Source organism: Marmota flaviventris, chromosome 1, assembly GCF_047511675.1.
Source record: "Marmota flaviventris isolate mMarFla1 chromosome 1, mMarFla1.hap1, whole genome shotgun sequence".
Classification (NCBI taxonomy): Eukaryota; Metazoa; Chordata; class Mammalia; order Rodentia; family Sciuridae; genus Marmota; species Marmota flaviventris.
The window spans coordinates 101,821,613-101,844,217 of record NC_092498.1 but is presented as its reverse complement, the minus strand read 5'-3'; the positions used below and the strand labels follow the sequence as shown (position 1 = coordinate 101,844,217).

The 22,605-nt window shown below is 48.5% G+C and overlaps 2 protein-coding genes and 1 pseudogene across 2 annotated transcripts; all 3 read left to right on the top strand.

The window, feature by feature from the left end:
• The first annotated feature begins 1,873 nt into the window (after positions 1–1,873).
• Positions 1,874–10,933, top strand: Gck (glucokinase). The gene is made up of 9 exons (XM_027938336.2): positions 1,874–1,986; positions 2,512–2,666; positions 3,727–3,846; positions 5,054–5,149; positions 5,260–5,359; positions 7,757–7,940; positions 8,739–8,894; positions 9,388–9,621; positions 9,863–10,933. Exons 1-9 carry the CDS (start codon positions 1,878–1,880, stop codon positions 10,005–10,007), a joined length of 1,299 nt encoding a protein of 432 aa, XP_027794137.2. The 5' UTR covers positions 1,874–1,877; the 3' UTR covers positions 10,008–10,933.
• A 2,492-nt stretch (positions 10,934–13,425) lies between these two features.
• On the top strand, positions 13,426–15,367 carry Myl7 (myosin light chain 7). The gene is made up of 6 exons (XM_027938380.2): positions 13,426–13,533; positions 13,672–13,747; positions 13,979–14,083; positions 14,483–14,561; positions 14,741–14,789; positions 15,251–15,367. The coding sequence occupies exons 1-6, from the start codon at positions 13,498–13,500 to the stop codon at positions 15,350–15,352; spliced, it is 447 nt and encodes a 148-aa protein (XP_027794181.1). The 5' UTR covers positions 13,426–13,497; the 3' UTR covers positions 15,353–15,367.
• Positions 15,368–21,421: 6,054 nt separating this feature from the next.
• LOC114095229 (U6 spliceosomal RNA) lies at positions 21,422–21,521 on the top strand (annotated as a pseudogene).
• Positions 21,522–22,605: the final 1,084 nt, after the last annotated feature.

The following is a 22,605-nucleotide window of genomic DNA, read 5'->3' as shown; positions in this document are numbered from 1 at the left end:
ATTCAGCAAATATTAAGTACATTACTACTGGTTGTTCCTGGCAAGTGTAAGAGAGAAAGAAGAGGGGACGGATGTAACTTTGGGACTTTGAACATAACCTGGATTGTTCCAGCATGCTGAGAATATCTCCAGGGACATGCCTCAAAATGCCAATGGGGGATTTGGGGTTTGGGGGCTACACTCCCAACTCATGCCCAAAGTGGAAGAGTGCTACCTGTCCAGCCCACATAGGTATTTGATTCCGTTTTTGGTCAGAGCCCTTGTCAGTCTGATTCCTTTCTGATCTTCCCTGAGTTTAAATTTTTAGTGTGGAGCCTCTTTAAGAAAAGTGATTCTTAATTAAGGATCTATATTCAGTAGGAATGTTTTGAATTATAGGAAACCAAAAATCTTGACTGCTTAAATGGTTATTACTTATTCCATAATCAGCATGTGGAGTTGGGTGGGTCCATGGCATCAATCTTTCTTCCCTTATTCCCTGCGCCCCGTCTCCTCATGGTTGCCAGTCATTCTTATATAGTTGCAGTCACAAATTTAGAGGGACACTGAAGTTTGCCCTCCTGCTAAAATCAGGTTTCCCTTCACCTGTCATTGACCAGAAATGAGTCACATGTTCAATCGCCAACAAAAAGAGAAAGAATTTCTGTGCTCGGCTTAGCCTAATCATGACTTAATGTGCTACTCTGCCCATCTGAGAAAAAAAAAAAAATCTCAGTTTTAGAAACTGAAGAAGGGGCAAGTGGCTGTATTGTTTCTTGGCTGTAATCCAGAGTATCTCCAACCTTCTGAACTTATGTGAAAGACAAAAAGAGTACAAGTTCTTAAAAAGAGTGGATCTCATTAAGAGTGGCTTTTATCAGAGGATCTTTCCTTTTTGGAATGAAAATATCTTTGTAATTGGCCAAGGGAGACCCTCCTCCCTCTGCACTTATAGTCTTCATACCATGGATGGTTGTGTTTTGCTAACCAGACCCCTGATGGGCATACAGCCCATCCCTAGTAACTTTGCCTTGGCTATCCCTGTGTATGCTGGTGCCAGTTGGCACATTTTACAAAGCCCTAGAAGTAGAATAACCTGGTCTTTACATAATCATACCACTGCCTTTCCCCCAATCAGGCTGCAGCCCTGTCTTACTAACTCTGCAGCTAGCACCCTCCTTCTCCCCTCCCTTCACCAATATGGAAAGAAAAAGGAGATTCTACAAGACATTGTGCCACAAGGAAAGCCTCAGGGACAAAGGACACCCTGCTCCCTGCCAGCTACTACAGGCTAATTATTGAAGTGCTGGTTTTGGAACTCTTCAAATTTAACTGTGGTAGTTTGAAATGATGGGTATGTTAGCTTTCATCATGATAATAAAATACCTGAGATTAAACAACTTAAAAAGAGGAAAAATTTATTTTGGTTCTTGGTTTGAGAGGTTTCATGGTCAATTGGCTCCATTGCTTTGGGCCTAAGGCAAGGCAGAATATTATGATGGCAGGAGCATTTGTCAGAGGAGATTGCTCACTTAATGGTGAACAGGAAGCAGAGAGGAGGCATGAAGGGTCCAGGGACAAAATATACACTCCAGAGCCTACCCTCAGTGACCTACTTCCTCCAACTAGGCCCCACCTTCTGAAGTTTCCACCCTGCCCCACCCCATAGTGCCACCAGCTGGGGGACCAAACCTTCAACCCATGAGCTGTTAAGGAACATTTAGATCCAAACTATAACAATGGATCTTCCTAGACCCAGAGTCAGAGGATAAAAAGAGATCCTTGATGTGTGGAGATCTCTAGTGACAAGTCCACCTGGCTATTCCCATTCCCTCCCTGTGCAGGTGGAGCAGATCCTGGCAGAGTTCCAACTGCAGGAGGAAGACCTGAAGAAGGTGATGAGACGGATGCAGAAGGAGATGGACCGTGGCCTGAGGCTGGAGACCCACGAAGAGGCCAGCGTGAAGATGCTGCCCACCTACGTGCGTTCCACCCCAGAAGGCTCAGGTACCACAGGGATGGCCCCACACCTGAGCCAGCTGTTGGCCAGGCCTTCCAGAGGCTCAGCTGTCCCCAGACAGGACTCCCTGGGCAAGCGATAATGTCTCCACCTCACTGGGCCAGTTCTTACCATTTACTCCAAAGGTTCATCTCTGGAGCTGATGGGCCTTACAAAACTGGCTATTTAAAAATCTCACAATGAATGAATTCTCTCCAGGGTCACTTGGGAGATCCCAACCCAGTCCTGAGACTGGGCCATTACCCTAGGTCCTCAGTGGTTCCCTGGGTTCTTGGTGTCTCCATCTAAAAGAGCAGTTCCCCCTGACATTTCCTTAGTTTACCTTTGACCTCTCCCACAGCTTGCTCTGGCATATTCCCAATGTGTGGGCCATGCTCCATGTCCAACTCCCCTGGGACCCTTGTTCCTGCCCTCCTCCACTCTCTTGCTCTGAGGTCATTTGCCCAGGTCCCACCCAACCCAGGTTTGGTGGGTGGTGCCACAAGGCTGAGCATATCTCCCTGTGCCTGCAGAAGTTGGAGACTTCCTTTCCCTGGACCTGGGCGGCACCAACTTCAGGGTGATGCTGGTGAAGGTGGGGGAGGGTGAGGCAGGGCAGTGGAGTGTGAAGACCAAACATCAGATGTACTCCATCCCTGAGGACGCCATGACGGGCACTGCAGAGATGGTGAGCAGCTTGGGGATAAGAGGTGGGGTCAAGACAGTTCAAAACCTTAGGGAGTCACCAGTCCTGGAAAAAAGAGCCCACCCACCCACCAGAGACAGGGGAAACTGCGGTCAAAAGGTCCAGTCAGCCTCAGAGGCACAGCAAGGCCGCTTAGAGGCCTCAGTAGACAGCCACTAGGCATGGCCAATGTGTTCAAGTCTCACAGTCACTGTCAGGCCAGTGTTGGAGACAAGAACTGGCTAAACTGAGGTTAGGGGCAGAACTCTTAGCTGGTATGACCCTGTCCCAGAAGAAAAGTCAAAGGGTGAGGACTGTCTGACCTCCTGAAGCTGTGCAGCCTACCCTCCCCATTGCCTTCCACCAGATGCATGCCAAATTGGGTGACAACAACCACAATGTCTGCCCAGGCAGCAAGGCCCTCCACCATGGGGAAGACTAGAGGGGGAGCATAGAAGTGAATGAACCCTGAGGGGAGGGGCAAAGCCAGAGTCCCTAGACATGACCAGGGGCAAGGCCAGTTCCCAGAGGGCAGGGTTCTAAGGCAGAGGTTGCCCACAACTGCCTGGCCCTCATCCACCTGAAACTTGCTCTCTATCCATGGAAATGGATAGCAGGGTGGTATGGGCACCTCCCTGGACTCTGGTGCTCAGCAGGGAGCTTGGTCCATCTGCAGAGTACTCGGAAATGCCCCATTCTATAGATAGGCCTTTTGAGGGGATTTGAACTTTTTGCAGGTATAGGGCAGCAAGGATACCTGGGAGTAGCACCAAGAGTCTCACAGGACAGTTAGCAAAGCCTTGGTGCTGGGGAGGCAGGTGACAGGACAGCTAAACTGGGCACCAGCCTCAGGAGCTGCCATAAACAGAGCTCTGCATCCAGGGAGGTGCAGGGCTTGAGTTCTGACAAACAGTAAGAGGTGAACTGTAGACAGGCCTGGTGGTCATTGGAAGGGACTGATTGCTTAGCATCCCCTGAGGAACACGTTGGCACAAAGTCCTGGGGAAGGGCTGCCAGGTGGCCCAGGATGGTAACCCAATGACCATTTTGGTGCATCTCCCAGCTCTTTGACTATATCTCTGAGTGCATCTCCGACTTCCTGGACAAGCATCAAATGAAGCACAAGAAACTACCCCTGGGCTTCACTTTCTCCTTCCCTGTGAGGCACGAAGACATTGACAAGGTGGGCCAGGTAGAGGGGAGGGATAATGAAATGGATGGATATGTACCCCAGAGGAACTCCGCCCCTGTTGCCTTCATATGCAGCACCCCACCCTGTGCTGGGAAAGAGTCCAAACTCAGCAGGGAGAAAAATATAGATTCAAATTGTGGCCCCATAATTTACTGTCAGTGAAACTTTGGAAAATAAGAATAATTTCAGCTGATTCTTACTATGTGCCAAAGCCTGCCTACAATCCTGAGAGGCATGTGTGCAATCGCCCCTGCTACAAATGAGGAGAAGAAACTGAGGTTAAGCAGCTCATCACAGACCACCATGACACATCATCACTTCTTTTTTATGTATACATTTTTTAGTTGTAGATAAATACAATACCTTTATTTATTTTATGTGGTGCTGAGAATCGAACCCAGTGCCTCACATGTACAAGGCAAGTGCTCCATCATTGAGCCACAACCCCAGCCCAACACATCATCACTTCTGGCTGAGTCAAAAATGTGAAGGATCTGAGATTTTTACCTCACCTGCAACTCACAAGCTAGCCTGCCAGTTATGACCAAACACACACACACAAACACACACACACACACACACACACACATTATCTATATATACACATATAATACATACATGACACATAAATTTTATATATGTATGTCTCTATACATATACACATACATAAAACATGAGGCCTCTGGGTCTGAAACAAAGCAAGGTCATAGTTCAAGGCAAAAGCAACAGCTGGAGCAACATCTCACATGGTTTTTCAAGGCCCGAGCTCCCTTAGAGACATAGAAAGGGCCGGGTGGTACTTCTTCTGCTACAGGAGAGGAACTCTGATCTTATACAGTTGCTCCCCTTGGGACCTATCTTTACTCTAGGGTATACTGTACAAACATTCTTGGGCTGGGGGTGTAGCTCAGTAGTAGAGGGCTTATCTAGCATGCTCGAGGTCCTGGGTTCAATTCCTGACACTACATACAAAAAAATACACATCACATTCTTAAATTGGCTGGGACCTAGCCCTGCAGAAATGTGAGATATTTATGGAAAATTGTTTCCAACATTTATCAAAGCTGTGTGGATACTCAAAACTTGTTTCCTCAACTGTAAAGTGAGATACATGTCCCTGTGACCTGAAAAGGAACTAGTTTAAGGCCATAGTTCTCTGCCTAACACCAGCAACCATAAGACCTTCCTCTCCCCACAGGGCATCCTTCTCAACTGGACTAAGGGCTTCAAGGCCTCTGGAGCAGAAGGAAACAACATTGTCGGGCTTCTGCGAGATGCCATCAAGAGGAGAGGGGTGAGAACACCTTCATCTGCCAGGAGAGGGAGGCCCTGGGCCCCTCCTCACTGCACCAGTGGACCCTCTCCCAGCCCTATCACTGCAGCCCCATCTGTGCTTCTTGGCAGGACTTTGAGATGGATGTAGTGGCAATGGTGAATGACACTGTGGCCACAATGATCTCCTGCTACTATGAAGACCGCCAGTGCGAGGTCGGCATGATTGTGGGTAAGGGCTCCTTGCACTCCTGGCCCTTCCAAAATGGGCAGGGGCTCTGCATGAATAACTGGTTTCAGTCAGTGCAATGCCTAGGGCTAGAGCTAAGTGGTCTTGGAATATGTGGTGTTGGCTCTACGTGCTGGTAAAAAGCATTTTGTAGCATCATGGTATCAGATGGTCCACCGGCTGCACACCTGCCCAGCCCATCAGATGTGATTAAAACCCTTTATCCAGGGCTGGGGATGTGGCTCAAGCGGTAGCGCGCTTGCCTGGCATGTGTGAGGCCTGGGTTTGATCCTCAGCACCTCATAAAAACAAAGATGTTGTGTCTACCAAAAAATAAATATTAAAAAATTCTCTCTCTCTCTCTCTCTCTCTCTCTCTCTCTCTCTCTCTCTCTCTCTCAAAAACAACAACAACAAAAAAAACTTTATCTGGTAAATTGACCACACTGACAGATTTGTCCAAGTGGAAGAGGATAAGCAAAAGTGGTGACATCCCTTCCTGCAAGGTCTTCCTATGGGCCTGTCCTGCCCAGGCTCCTCCTCTAACTCACTACCTCTGCCCCTAGATCCCACCCTGCCCCAACCTGGAGCAAAGCAGGCATCTGAAAAGGGAGCTGCAACCCTACCCTCCCATCCAGGTCCTCCACAATAATCTCCAGAATTTCCCAGAAGATTGGATCCTTAGAAGGAGCTAGCATTTCCTGAGTAACAATCCAGTCAGACCAGATACCTGCTGTGCACACAGATGTGGGGGTGTTTTTCTATACTTTCTGAGCTCTGGTTACCCAGAAAGTCCATGTTAAAAGTTATTTATGGGTTTGGGGATTTATCTCAGTGGTAGAGCACTTGCCTAGCATGCATAAGGCCCTGAGTTTGGTCCTTGGCCTTAAGGAAAAAAAAAAGTTATTTGCTTCTAAGGGCCCTTCAGAACCAGCTCTGAGAAATAATGTATTTGTATTGGTAGGTTCCCATCTATAATTATATTTCCCCCCAAAAAAATATTTTATATATATATATATATATATATATATATATATATATATATATATATATATATAAATACATACATATAAACATCATAAACATTTATGTACATGTCTCTTAAGCTCCAGGCTGACCTCACTTTGTCTCTTGTCTTGTTTCCTACCTTCATTTTCACCCCAGTACTGGGAGATTGAACCCCAGGTCCTATATATGCTACCAGCACTCTACCACTGAACTACATCCCCAACCCTTTTTTTTTTAATTTATTTTTCAGCTGTAGTTGGACACAATACCTTTATTTTATTTATTTATTTTATACGGTGCTGAGGATCGAACCCAGGGCCTTACATGTGCTAAGTGAGCGCTCTACTGCTGCGCCACAACCCCAGCCCCTCCCCAGCAGTTTTTGATATTGTCTTGAGACAGGGTCTTGCTAAGTTGCCCAGGCTCCCTCAAATTTTCAATCCTATTGCCTCAGCCTCCCAAGTAGCTGGCATTACAGCTGTGTGCCACTATTCATAGCTCTTTCACTCTTGCCTTTCATAGAGAAAGTTGTCTTTAAGCCCAACATCTACACATGAGCTCTAGTTGGCCCTAGCTGTGCCCCACCACCAACAACAACCCTCTCCCTTGGAGTTACCTGGGGTTTCCAAGAGACCTCAACCTGAGTTCTCACCAGAACAAGCTACAGCTGTTTGGCCCAGGCACACCCCTCCCAGGATGCTCTTTGGTGGCCCATGACTCACATCTGCCCACACACACTCTTGGTGACTGCTCAGTGTTTAAAATCATGTTTACAATAATTTCCAAGGTCTAAAATTGGGAGAATTAACATCAAAGTCTGGATTTCTGTTCTAAAACAAAAACTGGAAGGCCAGATATCACTGGGCTCTAATTCCTATAAGCAGCCCTGATGACCAGCACTGCAGTTGTCCCTGCTGCCTTCGGGGCTGTGTAGCCCACATAGTCAGCTCAGTATGATACTCTACCTTCACTATCAAAACTCTTAATAACTTATGAACAAAGGACCACACATTTTTACTTTGCTCAGGACATGGCAAATGACAAACCTTGCAGCCATTCTTGCCTGTGGTAATCTCTGGGCTGTTCCAAGAGTTTGCACTATGCCTTACTCACTTTGGGGTGCCCCCCAAACAGGGTTCAGAAAACAGGGCACTTTGACAAGAGAAAGCCATAAAATCTCACAGCCACCTCTAGTTGGCAGAATACGTTGGCACACAGTTGTTCTCCATCCACCCAACCAGCCAGGTAATGGGTGGGGAAGGTGTTACTGTCCCCTTTTAGAGAAGAGGACAGCCCAGAGACTGGCCCATTTACCCTGGGTCACACAGTCAGCCCAGATCTTCCAACCCTCTCCCCTCAGCTTGTGTAGCCTAATGTGTCCCCATCCCTGTAGGTACAGGCTGCAATGCCTGCTACATGGAGGAGATGCAGAATGTGGAGCTGGTAGAAGGGGATGAGGGCCGCATGTGTGTCAACACTGAGTGGGGTGCCTTCGGGGACTCAGGTGAACTGGATGAGTTCCTGCTGGAGTATGACCGCATGGTGGATGAGAGCTCTGCGAATCCCGGTCAGCAGCTGTAAGGACACCCCCCAGCCCATCTCTGGGCTGCTCTCGCTGGGAATGCAGCAGTACATGGGAGCCCCACCACCACAGATAATGGCTTGTTTTTAAACAGGGGAAAACAACCTGCTCATTCCCCTGTAAGCTGGCTCTTCTTCAAGTCAGTCATGCCTTGCCCCTGTGAACCCAGAACAGGGAGAGGCACTGCTTAGATAAGGCCAAACTTCCCCATTCTGACAGGTGACCTTGGTCACAGAGAAGGCTCTGACCCTCAGCAGTGTTTACCAGGTTTAACCCAGAGTTCCTTAAAGCACATATTTGTCTCCATTCACAAAATGAATATTAGTGTTTTGTGAAATGCTATAAATTGGCAGAATACATCTTGGGAACACCACACAGATCATAGCTATCACTTGTTAGCCACCTGCTAGGTGCCAGACCCATGCTAATTCCTTTATGAGCTTCATCTTCATCACAGGCCTCTATTAGGTAAGTAGTATTAAATAAATTTCAAGATAAAAATGTGGAAGCCACCAAGAAAGTTTCAGAAGGACTGAATAGAGGCTTCAACTTCATCCCTTTCCCTCACAGGGCCAACAGCTGGGCCAGATGTGTTGAAAACGTGCACATTCCTAGTATCCAAAGTTTCTAAAACCCCTGTTTATAAACGAGTGAGAAGCATGAAACCCAGGATGTGGGGCAACTGGGAGGGGGTGAAACCAAGATACCCCTGTGGCTACCTCAGAACCCTTAAGGGGAAGTGATGGAGATGTCCCCAGCAGGTCAACTGGTGTAACCCTCCTCCCATGTCCAGGTATGAGAAGCTCATTGGTGGGAAGTACATGGGTGAGTTGGTGCGCCTTGTGCTTCTCAAACTGGTGGATGAGAATCTGCTATTCCACGGGGAAGCCTCAGAGCAGCTACGCACTCGCGGCGCTTTCGAGACCCGATTCGTATCGCAGGTGGAGAGGTGCGTGGAAGAGATGGGGACCCAGGCCAGCGGCAAAGATCAAGAGGGCAAGGGCAGGGACACAGAAGCCCTTGTGGGCAGGGTCCTAGGCGAGGCAGAATCTCTGGCCTAATTCACCAGGATGAGGAGGAACTGGGAGCAGAATCCTGAGTGTTCTCTGGCCCCAAGCCGAGCAGTGGCCAGGTAGCTACCCTGTGCACATTTCCCCCACAAGATGGTTCCTCACTCCCACAGACACCTTCACACTTCATTCACACTACAGCTCCCAGGTGCAGCAATGTTTTTGCACCACATTAGAGCACAGACCCAGGGCTTAGAGGGAGCAGTAAAAATGAAGTACTGGTCTCTGGCGAAATTGGCCTGCTGCCTTCCAGAGCACAAGTCCCGAACACTTTGACTGGGTGAGGTGGGTAGGATCATTCCTTCTCCAGAGAGGGCCCATGGCTCTGCTAGCCAGACCTGGACAACCACCCTTCCACCTCCCACCCCGCAGCGACTCAGGTGACCGCAAGCAGATCCATAACATCCTGAGCACACTGGGGCTGAGGCCCTCCGCCACTGACTGCGACATTGTGCGCCGCGCCTGCGAGAGCGTGTCCACGCGAGCAGCGCACATGTGCTCAGCAGGGCTGGCGGGTGTCATCAACCGCATGCGCGAGAGCCGCAGCGAGGACGTGATGCGAATCACCGTGGGTGTGGATGGCTCTGTGTACAAGTTGCACCCCAGGTAATTCCCCCCCTGCACCCTAGGTGACCCTCCCCACCCTGGCACCCCTCTCCCTACTAAAGTGAGATCCAAATGGCGTGGCCCCCAGGAATTCATGAGCCTCTTTGGGTTGTCCCCCTAGGCCTGGATGGGATGGAGGGTCGGCTGGGTTCTGGGCGCCCAGGAGAGGTGGGGGTTAGCAGAGGTGAGACCTGGAGGGCCGGAAGAGCTTGTAAGGCAGCCCTGTTTCCCTCCGGTTCAGCTTCAAGGAGCGGTTCCACGCCAGTGTACGCAGGCTGACTCCCAGCTGTGAGATCACTTTCATCGAGAGTGAAGAGGGTAGCGGCAGGGGTGCGGCCTTGGTTTCCGCAGTGGCCTGTAAGAAGGCCTGCATGCTGGGCCAATGAGAGCCAGGCTGTGAGGGCCGAACCTGGACTCCATGGGGACTGCGCTCCCTGTAGTTGCTCCCAGCTCACCAGGGCAGGAAGCTGCCTATCCTGCTGCTAATCCTGGAAGATGGTGAGAGATCACTGGAGCCCATCAGGCCTCTTGGCCTTTTCTCCAGAAGTCGGTGGGACAACCCCAGAGCCCTGGGGTAAGGGGCTGAGAGGAGCAGAAACAGAGACTCCAAAGGCCCTGGCCCTTCCTGCTGAAATCAACTACGGAGATGTAGTTGCTCACTCAGGACTTTGTTGCATTTCCACACTGTCTGCTTCTCAGAGCTGCCAGCCTGGCCTGGGCTCCTGCTTTGAGATGGGAGTGCCCTTGGGCACCTGCTGTGGCTTGGCTTCTGTGGAAGCTCACCCTGCTTGGGAGGCAGGGGGCAGGCAACTCCAGCAGCTTGGCCAGACCAGACCTGGGCCCACAGGGGACAGTGGGCTGCTGGTCGCCCAGGCCTCACCGTTTCTTGTGTCTGACCCAAGAGGACAAAGAGCCATAGGAGAAGGCCCAGCTGTGGGGAGAGGATTTCCCAGTCTGCAGGTGACCCCAAGAGGCCTTTTTCTTCACACACACACACACACACACACACACACATCCCTGAGATAGGCCCTTACAGGTGATGAGACAGAGCCCCAATATCCTGCCCCAAGGGTCCCACAAAATGGAAGAGACACCATCAGGAGTCCTTCAACCTGCTCCCAGAGGCAGGAAGGTGTCTTTGGCTCTAAAGGCACTAGTCCAGGAAGAAATCCCAGAAGCATTCAGCATACCTCCAAGGGACCATCTCAGCCCCCTCTCATCCTCATCATATCTCCCATGTGTCACACCACCCTTTCCATGCCCAACCTGGGACTATGTGGGGTTTTTAATTAAAAACTTTAAAAAGTTTAAATATGGCCTTTATTTGACCTCTCTGCATAAGAACCATATGGACAATATATGAAGAGACAGACATCGTCATGTGGCTATATCTTGGAATGCATTATCCTCCAGCCTGTTATGCCTAGGGGAATGTGAAGAACGACAGGATAAGCTGTGGGAATGGGATGATGTGGGGGATCAGAGACATAGGACACTGCCTGCCATGCAATGAGTGTGGGATGGAAGGAGTACCAGGCAAGTCATTGTTCTAGTGAAGGGATGGGCTGGCCCTGCTACAAGTTGTTCTCAGGTCCTGTCCCCTCAGAGCCAAATAGGTAGCGACATTGAGTAGAGGCCAGAGATAGAAGATATCACACAATTCTAAGGTCTCTCTATAGAGACTTTGGTAGGTGAAATATCAAGTGTAGGACCTAACGCCATCTTTAGGTAGAATGAACAATTACATATATAGACAGATTTGTGTCATTGTGTTGCATATTCGTTTCTCAACATAAGAAACTACCCAGCAAATTAGGAACAACTGTGCTTTGTCTCGTTTAGAACATGACCCAAAGTTGTAATTTTGGAAAGTCAGATCCACTGTGAGATCTTCTAATTTTTCTGGTACTTCTAATGTGGAATTGCTCTGGTCCTCTTCATTCATTTGAGTTTAAGTTCTGTACTGTAAGTTGACACAGCATCTGATTGCTTCACCATCAAGATAATGGGATTGTTTGAGCATACACACATTAGGACATATTTTAATATAAATGGCTTTCAACTTCTTCATATTACAGTTTGAGGTATTATATTGATTTTTAAATGTTTTTGTGAAGCTAAGTTGCATATCTGAATTGAAAAAAAAAAGAAATGAATTTTACTTCCAACAATAAAAGAGGTGTTAACAAAATATTTAAATAGGGGACCTGGAGTCTAATGGATGAGAGTGCCTGTCCTCTTTCAGCCTACCACTGATATATATGGGCCTTGCATAGCTGGGTTGGGGTGAGTGTTGCCAGCAGGTCCAGCCAGGGAACCCACTCCTGCCTCTCTCAAGCAGTCCAGCTTCTCTAGCTCCTCTAAGATGCCCCTGGTCCCTCAAGAAGCTGGTGAAGTTGCTGCTCTGAACAGCAGAGGGCGTCCGGGCCCCTCTGTCCACAGTTCAACACCACCTCAGAGTCCCTGTGACCCTCTTTCGTGGGGTGCCAGGGGAGGGTCCATGCTCCAAAAACTTCATGCAAAACAGAATCACATAGACCTGCTGTGTGCAAGCCCTCTGGGGTTCAGGTGTTGAACAGGCTGGGTGTTCAGGAGGAAGCTACAAAAACAAGTTAGCCATCAAGTGAATGGGAAACATGCCCACAGTTCCCAGTTAATGTCATCATAGAGGTGCTAAAGGAGGTGGAGTTGAGGCTTGTAGGACAGCAAGATTCCAAATGAGGATATGGGAACACTCTAGAAGAGCAGGCCACAATAGCAGGGGCACAGAGGTAGAGAGTAGCCGGTACACTTTTCACCCCCAGAATTGCCCCAAAGCCAAGTAAATGGTCCTACAGGGTATAGACAACTCAGAGATGCCTGCTGTCACTTAGTCAGGGGGCAAGAGGCCAGAGCTGAAGGTCTTCACCAAAACCTCTGGGAATCCCAGGTTTTAGACCAGAGATCATCCTCAGAAACACTGTCTCCTTCCAAGCAAAGTGGTGCATGCTTGTAATCCTGGGGGCTTGAGGGAGGGAGGTTCAAGGCAGGAGGATCACAAGTTTAAAGCCAGCCTTAGCAACTTAGTGAGGCCCTAAGCAATTTCAAGACCCTAACTCAAAATAAAAAATAAAAACAGCTGGGGATGTGGCTCAGTGATTAAGCACCCCTAGGATCAGTCCTTAGGACCAAAAAAAGAAAAAGAAACACTGTCTCCTTAAGCCTATAGGGCCTGGACTGGCCTGGCCTAGCCAGAGCCTGAACTGGACCTGCAGAAGAGATTCTCAGATAAGGGGCAACAGGAACCCTTAGCTGGTACCTATAATGGTGAAAGCTTTGAGCTACTCTGCTCTGGGGAGACACAATGAGTGGTCACATGAGATGGATGGACCCCAAGATGTTACATGTGGACATGAAGGTCACCAGGAATGTAACTGGAATCTGCTTGGGGCCCTCATCCTCTTCTAGCCCAGTCAGGGGCTGCCAAGTTTGGGCCTGTTCTCTGCTGCTCTCCTTATTTGGACCGCCAGGTGATAAGGCTGGGACATAAAGGGGGTCTGGCAGCAAGAGGGAGCAGCAATTCGCGTCAGAGAAGATGGTAAGTGCCTGGTGGGGACAAAGAGACCAGCAGTCTCCAGGGTTGGGAGGGGATGGAGCCAGGGACTTCTGTGGCTGTGTGAAGCCTGAAAGGTAGTACCCAGGGCTGGAGAGAGGATCCTCACCCTGAGTCTCCTAGGACTGCTCTTAGATTGTGCATGACGAGAAAGGGACATTTAGGGGACCTGGGGAGAGGACTCCCTCTCATCTACAGTATTGTAGGCCAGCAGGAAGACTGGGATCCGGGGAAAGGCTGCAGCCACCAAGCAGACTCAGCGTGGATCTTCCAATGTCTTTTCCATGTTTGAACAAGCCCAGATCCAGGAGTTCAAGGAAGTGAGTGCCCCACCCCCAGGAAACCCCAACCCCATCCAAAACCTACCCCTTCCCATATGCACACTCTTCTCTGTGTGTTATGGCCCTGGCCCCTGATTGTCCTCCATACACGACCCAGGACTCTCTACCTTCTCACAGGCATTCAGCTGCATTGACCAGAACAGAGATGGCATTATCTGCAAGTCAGACCTGAGAGAGACCTACTCCCAGCTCGGTGAGTGCCTCTGCCTTCCGCCCACTACTCCCCCATCTGCTCACTTGCTTTCCCAAGGGTCCCTGCCCAGGGAAAGAACTGTTTCCCTGCCCCCTTCTCTCTCTCCTTCCCATCTCCTTACACCTCCCTTTTCCTGCCTTTTCACCAGAAGCCAGGAAAAAGGGGAAGGGCAGACTGGCCCTTCTCTGGGATACCAGAGTCCCTGTGTTTGTATCATCCCCCCCTTCATAGGCAAGGTTAGCGTCCCAGAGGAGGAACTGGATGCTATGCTGCAGGAGGGGAAGGGCCCCATCAACTTCACGGTCTTCCTCACACTCTTTGGGGAGAAACTCAATGGTGAGCCTGGGGCAGCTCTGGGTTCCCTTGACCAGACATGGAGTCTGAACCTGCCAAACCCACCTGACCCTGCCAGAACCCTGTCTGGACTCTGCCTGGCCATGGCCCACCCAGGGGATGTGGGGCCTACCTCTGCACATCCTGGGCCCTGGTCAGCCCAGTGCTGACTTGAGTTCAGGACACATCCATTCCTAAATCCTAACTCCTAGCCAGCCCTGCCCACTTCAGGAGGGTGGTCATTCCCAGACCCTCTGATCCCCAAGGAACATTCCATAGGGGGGAATGCCCCCACCTCTTCTGGAACATGGAGAGCTCCCCCCATGCAACTCTGGGCTCCTCTTGGATAGGGCTTGAAAAGCTGGGGACCTGAGTATTCACCTGGCTGCCTTGGTCTCCCAGGGACAGACCCCGAGGAAGCCATCCTGAGTGCCTTCCGTATGTTTGACCCCAGCGGGCAAGGGGTAGTGAACAAGGATGAGTAAGTGTCAACTCCCCTACCCACAGTGAGGGACAACATGCAGAAGCAGAAAGGGGCAGTGGGGCCGCTTACGTGGGGGGCCACCTGAACCTTGGCCTTCAGTGTTCTTTGAGGGGTGACCAGCTCTTTCCTGGGCTATGCCACCCTTTCTCTCAGCTCAGATCCTCCCCACTTCCCAGGTTCAAGCAGCTCCTCCTGACCCAGGCAGACAAGTTCTCTCCAGCTGAGGTGAGCCTGCCCAACCCTGTTAGTACCTATCCCTAGGAACTTCTCAGGGCCCTCCCCAGCAGGGCATTGGGGATGCCTCCTGACCCACTGCCCCCATCACCAGTGTAGTATAGGCTGAGAGGGCAACTGGGCCTTTCCAGAGGATGTTCCATCTCTATCAAGACCTGTAGGGGTAGATGTGGGGTTGGAGGGTGGAAGTATACCAGGCAGGGAGACTGTGCAGACCAAGTGACCATTGAAAAGTGTCTTCATAGGGGGCTGGGACCATCTCTGTGACCAGGGTGCACCTTTTGACTTCTGCCTCCGTTTGAGCCTACTGCTTAGTCTGCCCAATGATGACCAACAGGAAAATAACCAGGCATTTGGGGTTTGGAGTTAAAAAGTTTGAGGCCCCAAAACAGCCCCAGGTTGAGGGTAAAGGGTCCCCTAAGCCACATCTCCGCCAGTTGTTGCCTTCACAGGTAGAACAGATGTTTGCCCTGACACCCATGGACCTGGCAGGCAACATCGACTACAAGTCCCTATGCTACATCATCACTCATGGGGACGAAAAAGAGGAGTAAGGGGCAGGCCTGGGATACCACAATAAACTCTGTTTCTGAATGAAAATTGTAATGTTGGCTTATCTGTGACAGAGGGGGTGGGGACCAGACAGGAGTCTCAGGGACTAATACAGGCCCACTAAGATAATGACCATCACACACACAACTCACTTCATCCCATGCTGCAAAATGAATTATGAACCATGACCATGAGCAGTTTATAGATGAGTACACTGAGGCCCAGAAAAGTGGTCACCTTGCTCAAGGCCAATTTCTAGAAGAGGATTTGTACCTCCTTCCACAAGCCCATGAATGAATCTCAAAGTAGGCACTGTCCATATCCTCCAGGTTATGCAGAACAAAGGGTTTCTGGGCACTCAGCAAACTTTCTACCCAACTAGTGACAGCAGCCCCAACTGTAGAGCACCCCGGACCCACTGTACATTCCCCTCTTGGCACAGTGGTGTAGGTGGGTCCCATGTGAAACCATCCAAAAGCACAACCCAAATCTCATGGGAAATACAGGTGAGAATTATGGCATGACAGGAAATGGACACCAGAGCCCAGACCAGAGCACTTGGAGATATTCAAAATAATACCAGAAATTGGCCTCGAGTCTCCTGAGCCCCTTATGCAAAGTACGGTGAAAAAGTACGGGAATGGGGAGGAAACTAATCTCACAGAATTGTGAGTGTCCCCATCTCCTACCTTATTTCAGAAACCAGTGGCTGGAGAAGTAGGTGACTCCTATCATTGGTACTTAAGGGGCAGCAGGGGTCCCCCAAAGCACCTGAGGGAGAGATAGAGAGGCAATGACAGTTTAGTCAGACCAGAGCTGAGTAGTAACAGCTCTTTGTGCCCCTCAGCTCCCTGCATGCCCTGCTGCAATGTCTGTAGCTAGTCAGATGAGAGGAGGTGATCAAGAGAAGGATGAACCACCCATGTTCTCTTCCTGAGGTCCCAGGAGAAAAGGCATTTTCACCTCAAGAAATGTTAAGTTAATCAGGATTTGGCAATTTTATTACTAAGTGAAGTCTTGAGATTTGATGTACTCATGGGTGGGATTTTTGTGTGTGTGCATGTGATACTGGGGGATGAACACAGAGGGGCTTTACCACTGAACTATGTTTAAGTTGCCCAGGCTGACCTCAAACTTGAGATACTCTTGGCTCAGCCTCCTGAGTCTCTGGGATCACGGGCATGCACCTCCAAGCCCAGCTTCAAGAATAGCTGATTCTAGCAGGGCATGGTGGCACATGCTGGTAATCCCAGCAGTTTGGGAGGCTGAGGCAGGAGGATGCTGAATTTGAAGCCAGCCTTAGCAACTTAGCAAGACCCTTAGCAACTTAGTAAGACCTTGTCTCAAAATAAACTATAGCGGGGCATGGTGGCATACGCTTGTAATCCCAGCAGCTCGGGAGGCTGAGACAAGAGAATCGTGAGTTCAAAGTCAGCCTCAGCAAAAGCAAGGCACTAAGCAACTCAGTGAGACCCTGTCTCTAAATAAAATTCAAAATAGGGCTGGAATGTGGCTCAGTAGTCGAGTACCCCGAAGTTCAATCCTAGTACCCAAAAAATTAATTAATTAAATTAAATTTTAAAAAATAAACTATAAAAAGTGCTGGTGATGTGGCTCAGTGGTTGAGTGCCCCTGGGTTCAATCCCTGGTTTTAAAAAAAAAGAACATTTGATTCTATTGCTTACGAATGATACTGAAATTCATGAATCTGCTTGTGTTTCCATTCAGACAGTGGCCCCTGTTCATCCCTCCAAGCATGCTGAGAAGACAGGGTGAGCAAATCAAGGAATTGTCCTTATGCTATCCTAAGTTGTTTGTTGTTTTTTTTTTTTTCATGAAGTAAGGGATAAATTTAAAATCCAAGCCTCTACAGGTGAAATTGTGATAGACTTTGAAATGGATGAAAACACCACAGGTGTCTCATTATTAATTGGATGGAGTCCTCTGCACCTTTATCTTTAAGCAATTTCATAACTCTATAGGTTATAGAAAACTAATAGCAAGGCAATGACTCTTGTCCACAGACATGCAAATAAATGTTCAGTGGAAACATTTATTTTCCCTTTTACTCTGTTAAAAGAAGCCAATTTTGCAACTGTTAAGCAGATTCACCTCAGCATTCCTGACTGCCTATCCATATGGATGCTTTTTGCATTCTTCCTGAATGAGTTGTAACATTTTATTGTTTCCCTAGTGAATTAACAAATAAAATCTTTGGTGGTGTTCACTATTTGCATGTGAGTCATGACTTTGCTTTGGAAAAAAAATTAAAAATATTGATAATGCACTGCATGTCTTCAAAAAGCTGGATGAAAGGATTTTAAGGGATTTCACAACAAAGGAATGATAAACATTTGAAGAGATAGATATGCTTAACCTGATTTGGTCATTATTCAATGTATACATGTATAGAAACTTCACATAGTCTTTCATGAATCTGCATAATTATCATGCATTAATTAAAAACAAATAAGAGAAGATACAATATTATTATCTTTCTTTTAGAGCATTTCCTTTAGAAAACTTGTAATTGTAGGTTCTTTGTCAACTTCTTTTTATGTAAATCTGCCCAAAGGCTTCTTGCCAATTTTACAACTCAGGAACAATTCATTAAGGACCTGGGAGCCCCATCTGAAATGTCATCACCATGGTAGACAACATTCTTATCTCCCAGTTTCTATGAGAGGGTGTTTCTATGAGAGGGTGGGAGTCTAAGTTCAGCCTGGTGCCTGCCTGAAATTGTAAACCCACTTCCTGTCTTAAGATATGAGTTTATTTTTTCCTTTGGATGAAAGCAATTAACAAACCAGATGGCCCAGGAGGACTCAGTGTATACTGCATGTGATCAGTGGTGTTGTGGAGACCTCTTACCTGAGGACAAGTTCCCCATTTCTCCTGAGAATGTGGACAGAATGGATTGTACCTGGCTATGTACAAGGGCAAGATGTCCATCTTTGCAACCTCTTAGAGGATTGCCAATAATGAGCATTACAGTCTACTTAATGCTTATTTAATAATTTAACTGTTTTTTTTCCATTTACTTTTATGGAAGATTTTCTGGTTTGGCAGATTTTGTTTTTAATCTTCTGGCCAACATGGCCTGATGTTCCATCACTCCAGAGACTCTGCAAGCTGGGGGAAGACATGGGGGTGGGGAGGGACTTTCCCCAGGAACAACTCCAGCCACGCTGGCTGGGGTGCAGAGCATAGGCTGATCCCTCAGAGGCTCAGGTCAGTGGTGGTCAAAGCCCTGCTAATATTGTATCTTCTGATCTTATCCTGAGTTCCTTTTAGCCCTCAGGGTGGATCTCAGGCCCTGCCCTGCACCCACACATCCTCCTTCTCTACACATTCTTTCTTTATCCAAGTTAACACCACTGATAAGGTTAAAGGCAGGCTCTTTAGCTGTGTGCCCTGGCATGAGGAATATGTGACCCTGCATGCTTCTCCAGCAGGCGTAGGCTGTTCAAAGTCTCACACTGTCAGGGCTTGATGGATGCCTGCTGTCTCACAGCCCACCCACTCTCCAGTCCAGACGCTCTCCTCAGGCTGAGACTCCTCCTCAGGCAGAGGTAGCCAGAAGGGAAAATACAAATTAAAATAATAAAAAGTTAAATGATAATTTCATAAAAGTTGAAAGTCGACAGTGGTTGCCTGAGGCTGGGAAGAGTGAAGTCAAAGAAGGAATGGGAAAAGGTCAGTCAATGGTCCCAAGTCACAGTTAATAGGAGAAATTGCCTCCTCATGCTCTAACCACAGTGCACAGGAGTGTAGATGGTCCAGGTATGCTGGACAGATGGGGGAGTAGGTCCATGTGTGTCTCTTCCCATGCAGCTAAACTTCTGGAATTTTATGGACTGAAAGTTAGCAGAGGGGGCACAGCTGTGAGTGAGTCTGTACCTAAAGGAGCAGACACCCCTGCCCCAGTAGGTACATAAGTGCTCCCAAAGTGTCTGGAGCTTAGTGTCCTCATATGTCAAGGAGGGTAGGACTGCATATTGATAGGATCTGATGGCCATAGAGTTCTCTGCCCTTGACACTCATCAGGGCTGGCGCTCCATGCACATGGCAATCAGCTCATCCCCAACTGATGCCCTTCCTCTTTCAGGACCCTAGAATAAAGCCTCCACTTTCAGCCTCCTTTGGTGGCAGGGGTGACCCCTCGTGGTGACAGTGTTCTCTTTAAGAGACAGATATGTGCACCTCTATTAAACCCTATCACACAGCTCGTACACAGCCTCCTTGGGCCATGAAGGTGTGGGCAGGGGCTACAAACTGGGCCGTCCTGGGCCCTGACACAAGGGTATGTCACACATCACCTCAACCCCTAACACAAAGAGAACAAGCTCCATCTGATAGAAGCTGCTACTGTTGGGAGTCTTTATACTTATAGTGGAACCTAATCCTAAACAATACAGAGTGACTTATCCCCATCTTCAGATAGGAAATAGAGGCACTGCATGGCTAAGCAACCTGTCTAGGGTCATACACATCCCAGAGAGGTAAGTTTGAATTTGTCCTGATCTTTGTTTAGATCCCAGAGCACAAGGCAGCTGTGTGGGGCTCCCTCTCTAGGAGCATAAACTAGCTGTACATATCCCATAGATCCTTGCACCTAGAAGTTTCTGTGTCCCCTGCATAACCATGGCCTTCGAATGAAGATGTCTGAATTACACAACCTCTTGACAACACCTACCCAACCTTCGGGCCTCCTCTTCTGAGGCCCTCCCAGAGTAGGCTGATTTTAGTTCAGAACCACTTGGTATATCCACAGGCTGGGGGCCAAGTAGCACTGGATTAAAGAGCAGATGGTTCTAGGGAGGGCCACTACCCCTGATCATCTCCTCCTCTCCAGGTGGCAGAGTCCTGGAAGCCACAGTCACGTCCACACACCACCCAGAAGTGATAATATGATAGAATTCAGTACATCATTTAGTGCAAAGTTTCTACCATCATGAGTCTGAGGCCACTTCTCCACCTCCTGAATTGTTGCTGGTCTATGGCACATTGACTTCCACCTTGCAGTTCTGCCCTCAATTTCTTGAAACCCAAAGTCACCAGGCTGAGACAAAACCCAGAATAAAAGATAACATGGAGATAGAAGCCTGGCCCTTGGTCATCCACCTAAGACTGGACATGAGGGAATGAGGCCTTGATGAACCCTCAGCCTCAAATAGCCACATCCAAGCTCAGGCAGGAAGAGAAAAGACCTGCCTGGTCAGCCCATTGTTACTGTTTTGAGCCAGTAAGATTTGGCACAGCTTGTGCTGTACCAATAGGTAAGTGGTACATCAACTTAGCCAATATCCTGATGAAGACAAACAGAGGCATTGATAAAGTGTTAAGATTAGTCAGAAACTGAGACACTTTTCTTGATTTTGACTATTGGTTTCAAGAAACAGAACCCTATACCCCAAATACTGTTTAGTAGCACCCCAGGTACCAAGTTCTCTGGCTAGTTACTTTGGGCCATGCCAAAATAGAGGGCAGGGAGCACTGAGGTTGGAAGAATTCAGTTGAGGTATATGGGAGTGCAGCCAGAGGCACAGGGACAACTCTTGCCAGATCATCAAGGTTGGCCCTCCAAGATCATCCTTACCTTGCAGTGAACCCCCTCAATCCAGTCTCTGCTACCTGCTGGGGACTGGCCCCTTGCTCCTATTTAGAAAAAAAAAACTTATTTAATAATACTGATTAAATCATGCTAAGGAGACTTTATTCAGGACCATTATGATAGGTAAAGGACCATGGTGATGGGATTTTGCAGTGAGAAGAAACTTTAGGATCAACTCCAAATACAGTGTGGTCATGTGGAATTTATAATCAAGGAGCAGGTGGAATCAGTAGATTGAAAATGACTAAGAGAAGACAACAGGATAGGAAAATTCAGTGACATTAACCTCCCAGAATTCTTGCCAACGTGGTCAGACATCATGGGGGGAAGGAACAGGATAAAGAATCTGATCAGTTATGGGGACAAGGGCCTCTGGTTAAACTAACTTAGCGGGTTCTTTGCAAAAACTAGAGAAACAGAAGTGTGCCAGTGAGCCTAAGAAAAGGATCAGGGGTACTTGCTTTGGCAGCATATATACTAAAATTGGAACAATACAGAGATTAGCATGGCCCCTGTGCAAGGATGACATGCAAATTCATGAAGAATTCCATATTTTTATGTATGACTAATTAAAACAAACTTTAAAAACTAAAATTTTAAAAAAATGATCAGGGGCCTGACTGTAGTTTGGCCAAGTGGAGAATCTCTGTCTGCATGGGGTTAGAGGGAATAGACCTGGCTCTGCCTCTATGGCTTCAGGTCTCAGCCCACAGTCACTTCATCCAGGAAGGATCTCCTGACTCAATGCTGAGCACCATTCCTCCCAGGGCTGGCCTGGATCACCATGACTTCCTGTGAGTACTTTGAAGGTGGCAAACATATTTGTCAGCTCTGTCCTGGCACAGAGCACACAATCTGCAAATGAATTGTGAATGAGTGAAGTGACATGAATCTCTAGACTGTGAAGGTTGAGGAGCTTTTATATAGATGTTGTGGTCCAGTGAGTTTGCCAGACTCAGCTGTTTATAATTGGAGGTTCCTCACTGGGTAGTAAATAAAGTACATCTTCATCTAAAAGCCATCAGCATGGGACCTGCCCTGGTAGCCAGAGGCAGTGCACCAAGGGAGCCCCTGCAGTAGGAAAGAGTCTCCTTGTAGCTGCTATCTGTGCTGGGCATGTGCAAGTGTGCACAAGGGGAGAGGGGGTTGCACATGTGCATGCATGTGTGTGCATGCATGCAGTGTGGGTGCTGTAAGGAGACCCCCTCTTGCTGGCCTCTCTTCCACTGCCCATGCATCCCTGTCACCACAATCTGCCCTCACTGTCCCTTTCCTCTGGGATACATGGCACTCTCTCTGCCACCTCAGGCATCTGGAGAAGCCTCTGATCTTCCATTTGCCACTTAACCTCAGCCCTCCCCCTCCTGTCTGTGGATCATCCCCCAGGATGTTCTGCTGACATGCAAAGCCACACAGCTCCAAAATAGAACCTTATCTCTGCCAGCAGCACCTCCACCCCCTTCTCCCCAGGACCCCCTGAACTCTCAGCTTCCTCTGCATCTCCACCCCTCCCACATGCCAGAGAAATAGGCTGGGCTTCTGCACAAACAGGGGAAACACCCTGAGAGTCCTGTGAACAGTTTGGTCAGAGACACTCATGTCACTGCCTACTGCCACTTGCATGCTTATGACTGGATGTCA

What these genes read in the sequence shown, in the direction of transcription:
- Gck (XM_027938336.2), top strand. Translation starts at nt 1,878, where the DNA reads ATGAGACGGATGCAGAAGGAGATGGACCGTGGCCTGAGGCTGGAGACC. An exon ending in TGACGGGCACTGCAGAGATG is followed by an intron (nt 2,667 to 3,726) that starts GTGAGCAGCTTG and finishes TGCATCTCCCAG; the next exon opens with CTCTTTGACTATATCTCTGA. An exon ending in CGAGGTCGGCATGATTGTGG is followed by an intron (nt 5,360 to 7,756) that starts GTAAGGGCTCCT and finishes CCATCCCTGTAG; the next exon opens with GTACAGGCTGCAATGCCTGC.
- Myl7 (XM_027938380.2), top strand. Translation starts at nt 13,498, where the DNA reads ATGTTTGAACAAGCCCAGATCCAGGAGTTCAAGGAA. An exon ending in AGAGACCTACTCCCAGCTCG is followed by an intron (nt 13,748 to 13,978) that starts GTGAGTGCCTCT and finishes CCCCCTTCATAG; the next exon opens with GCAAGGTTAGCGTCCCAGAG. An exon ending in GGGGTAGTGAACAAGGATGA is followed by an intron (nt 14,562 to 14,740) that starts GTAAGTGTCAAC and finishes CCCACTTCCCAG; the next exon opens with GTTCAAGCAGCTCCTCCTGA.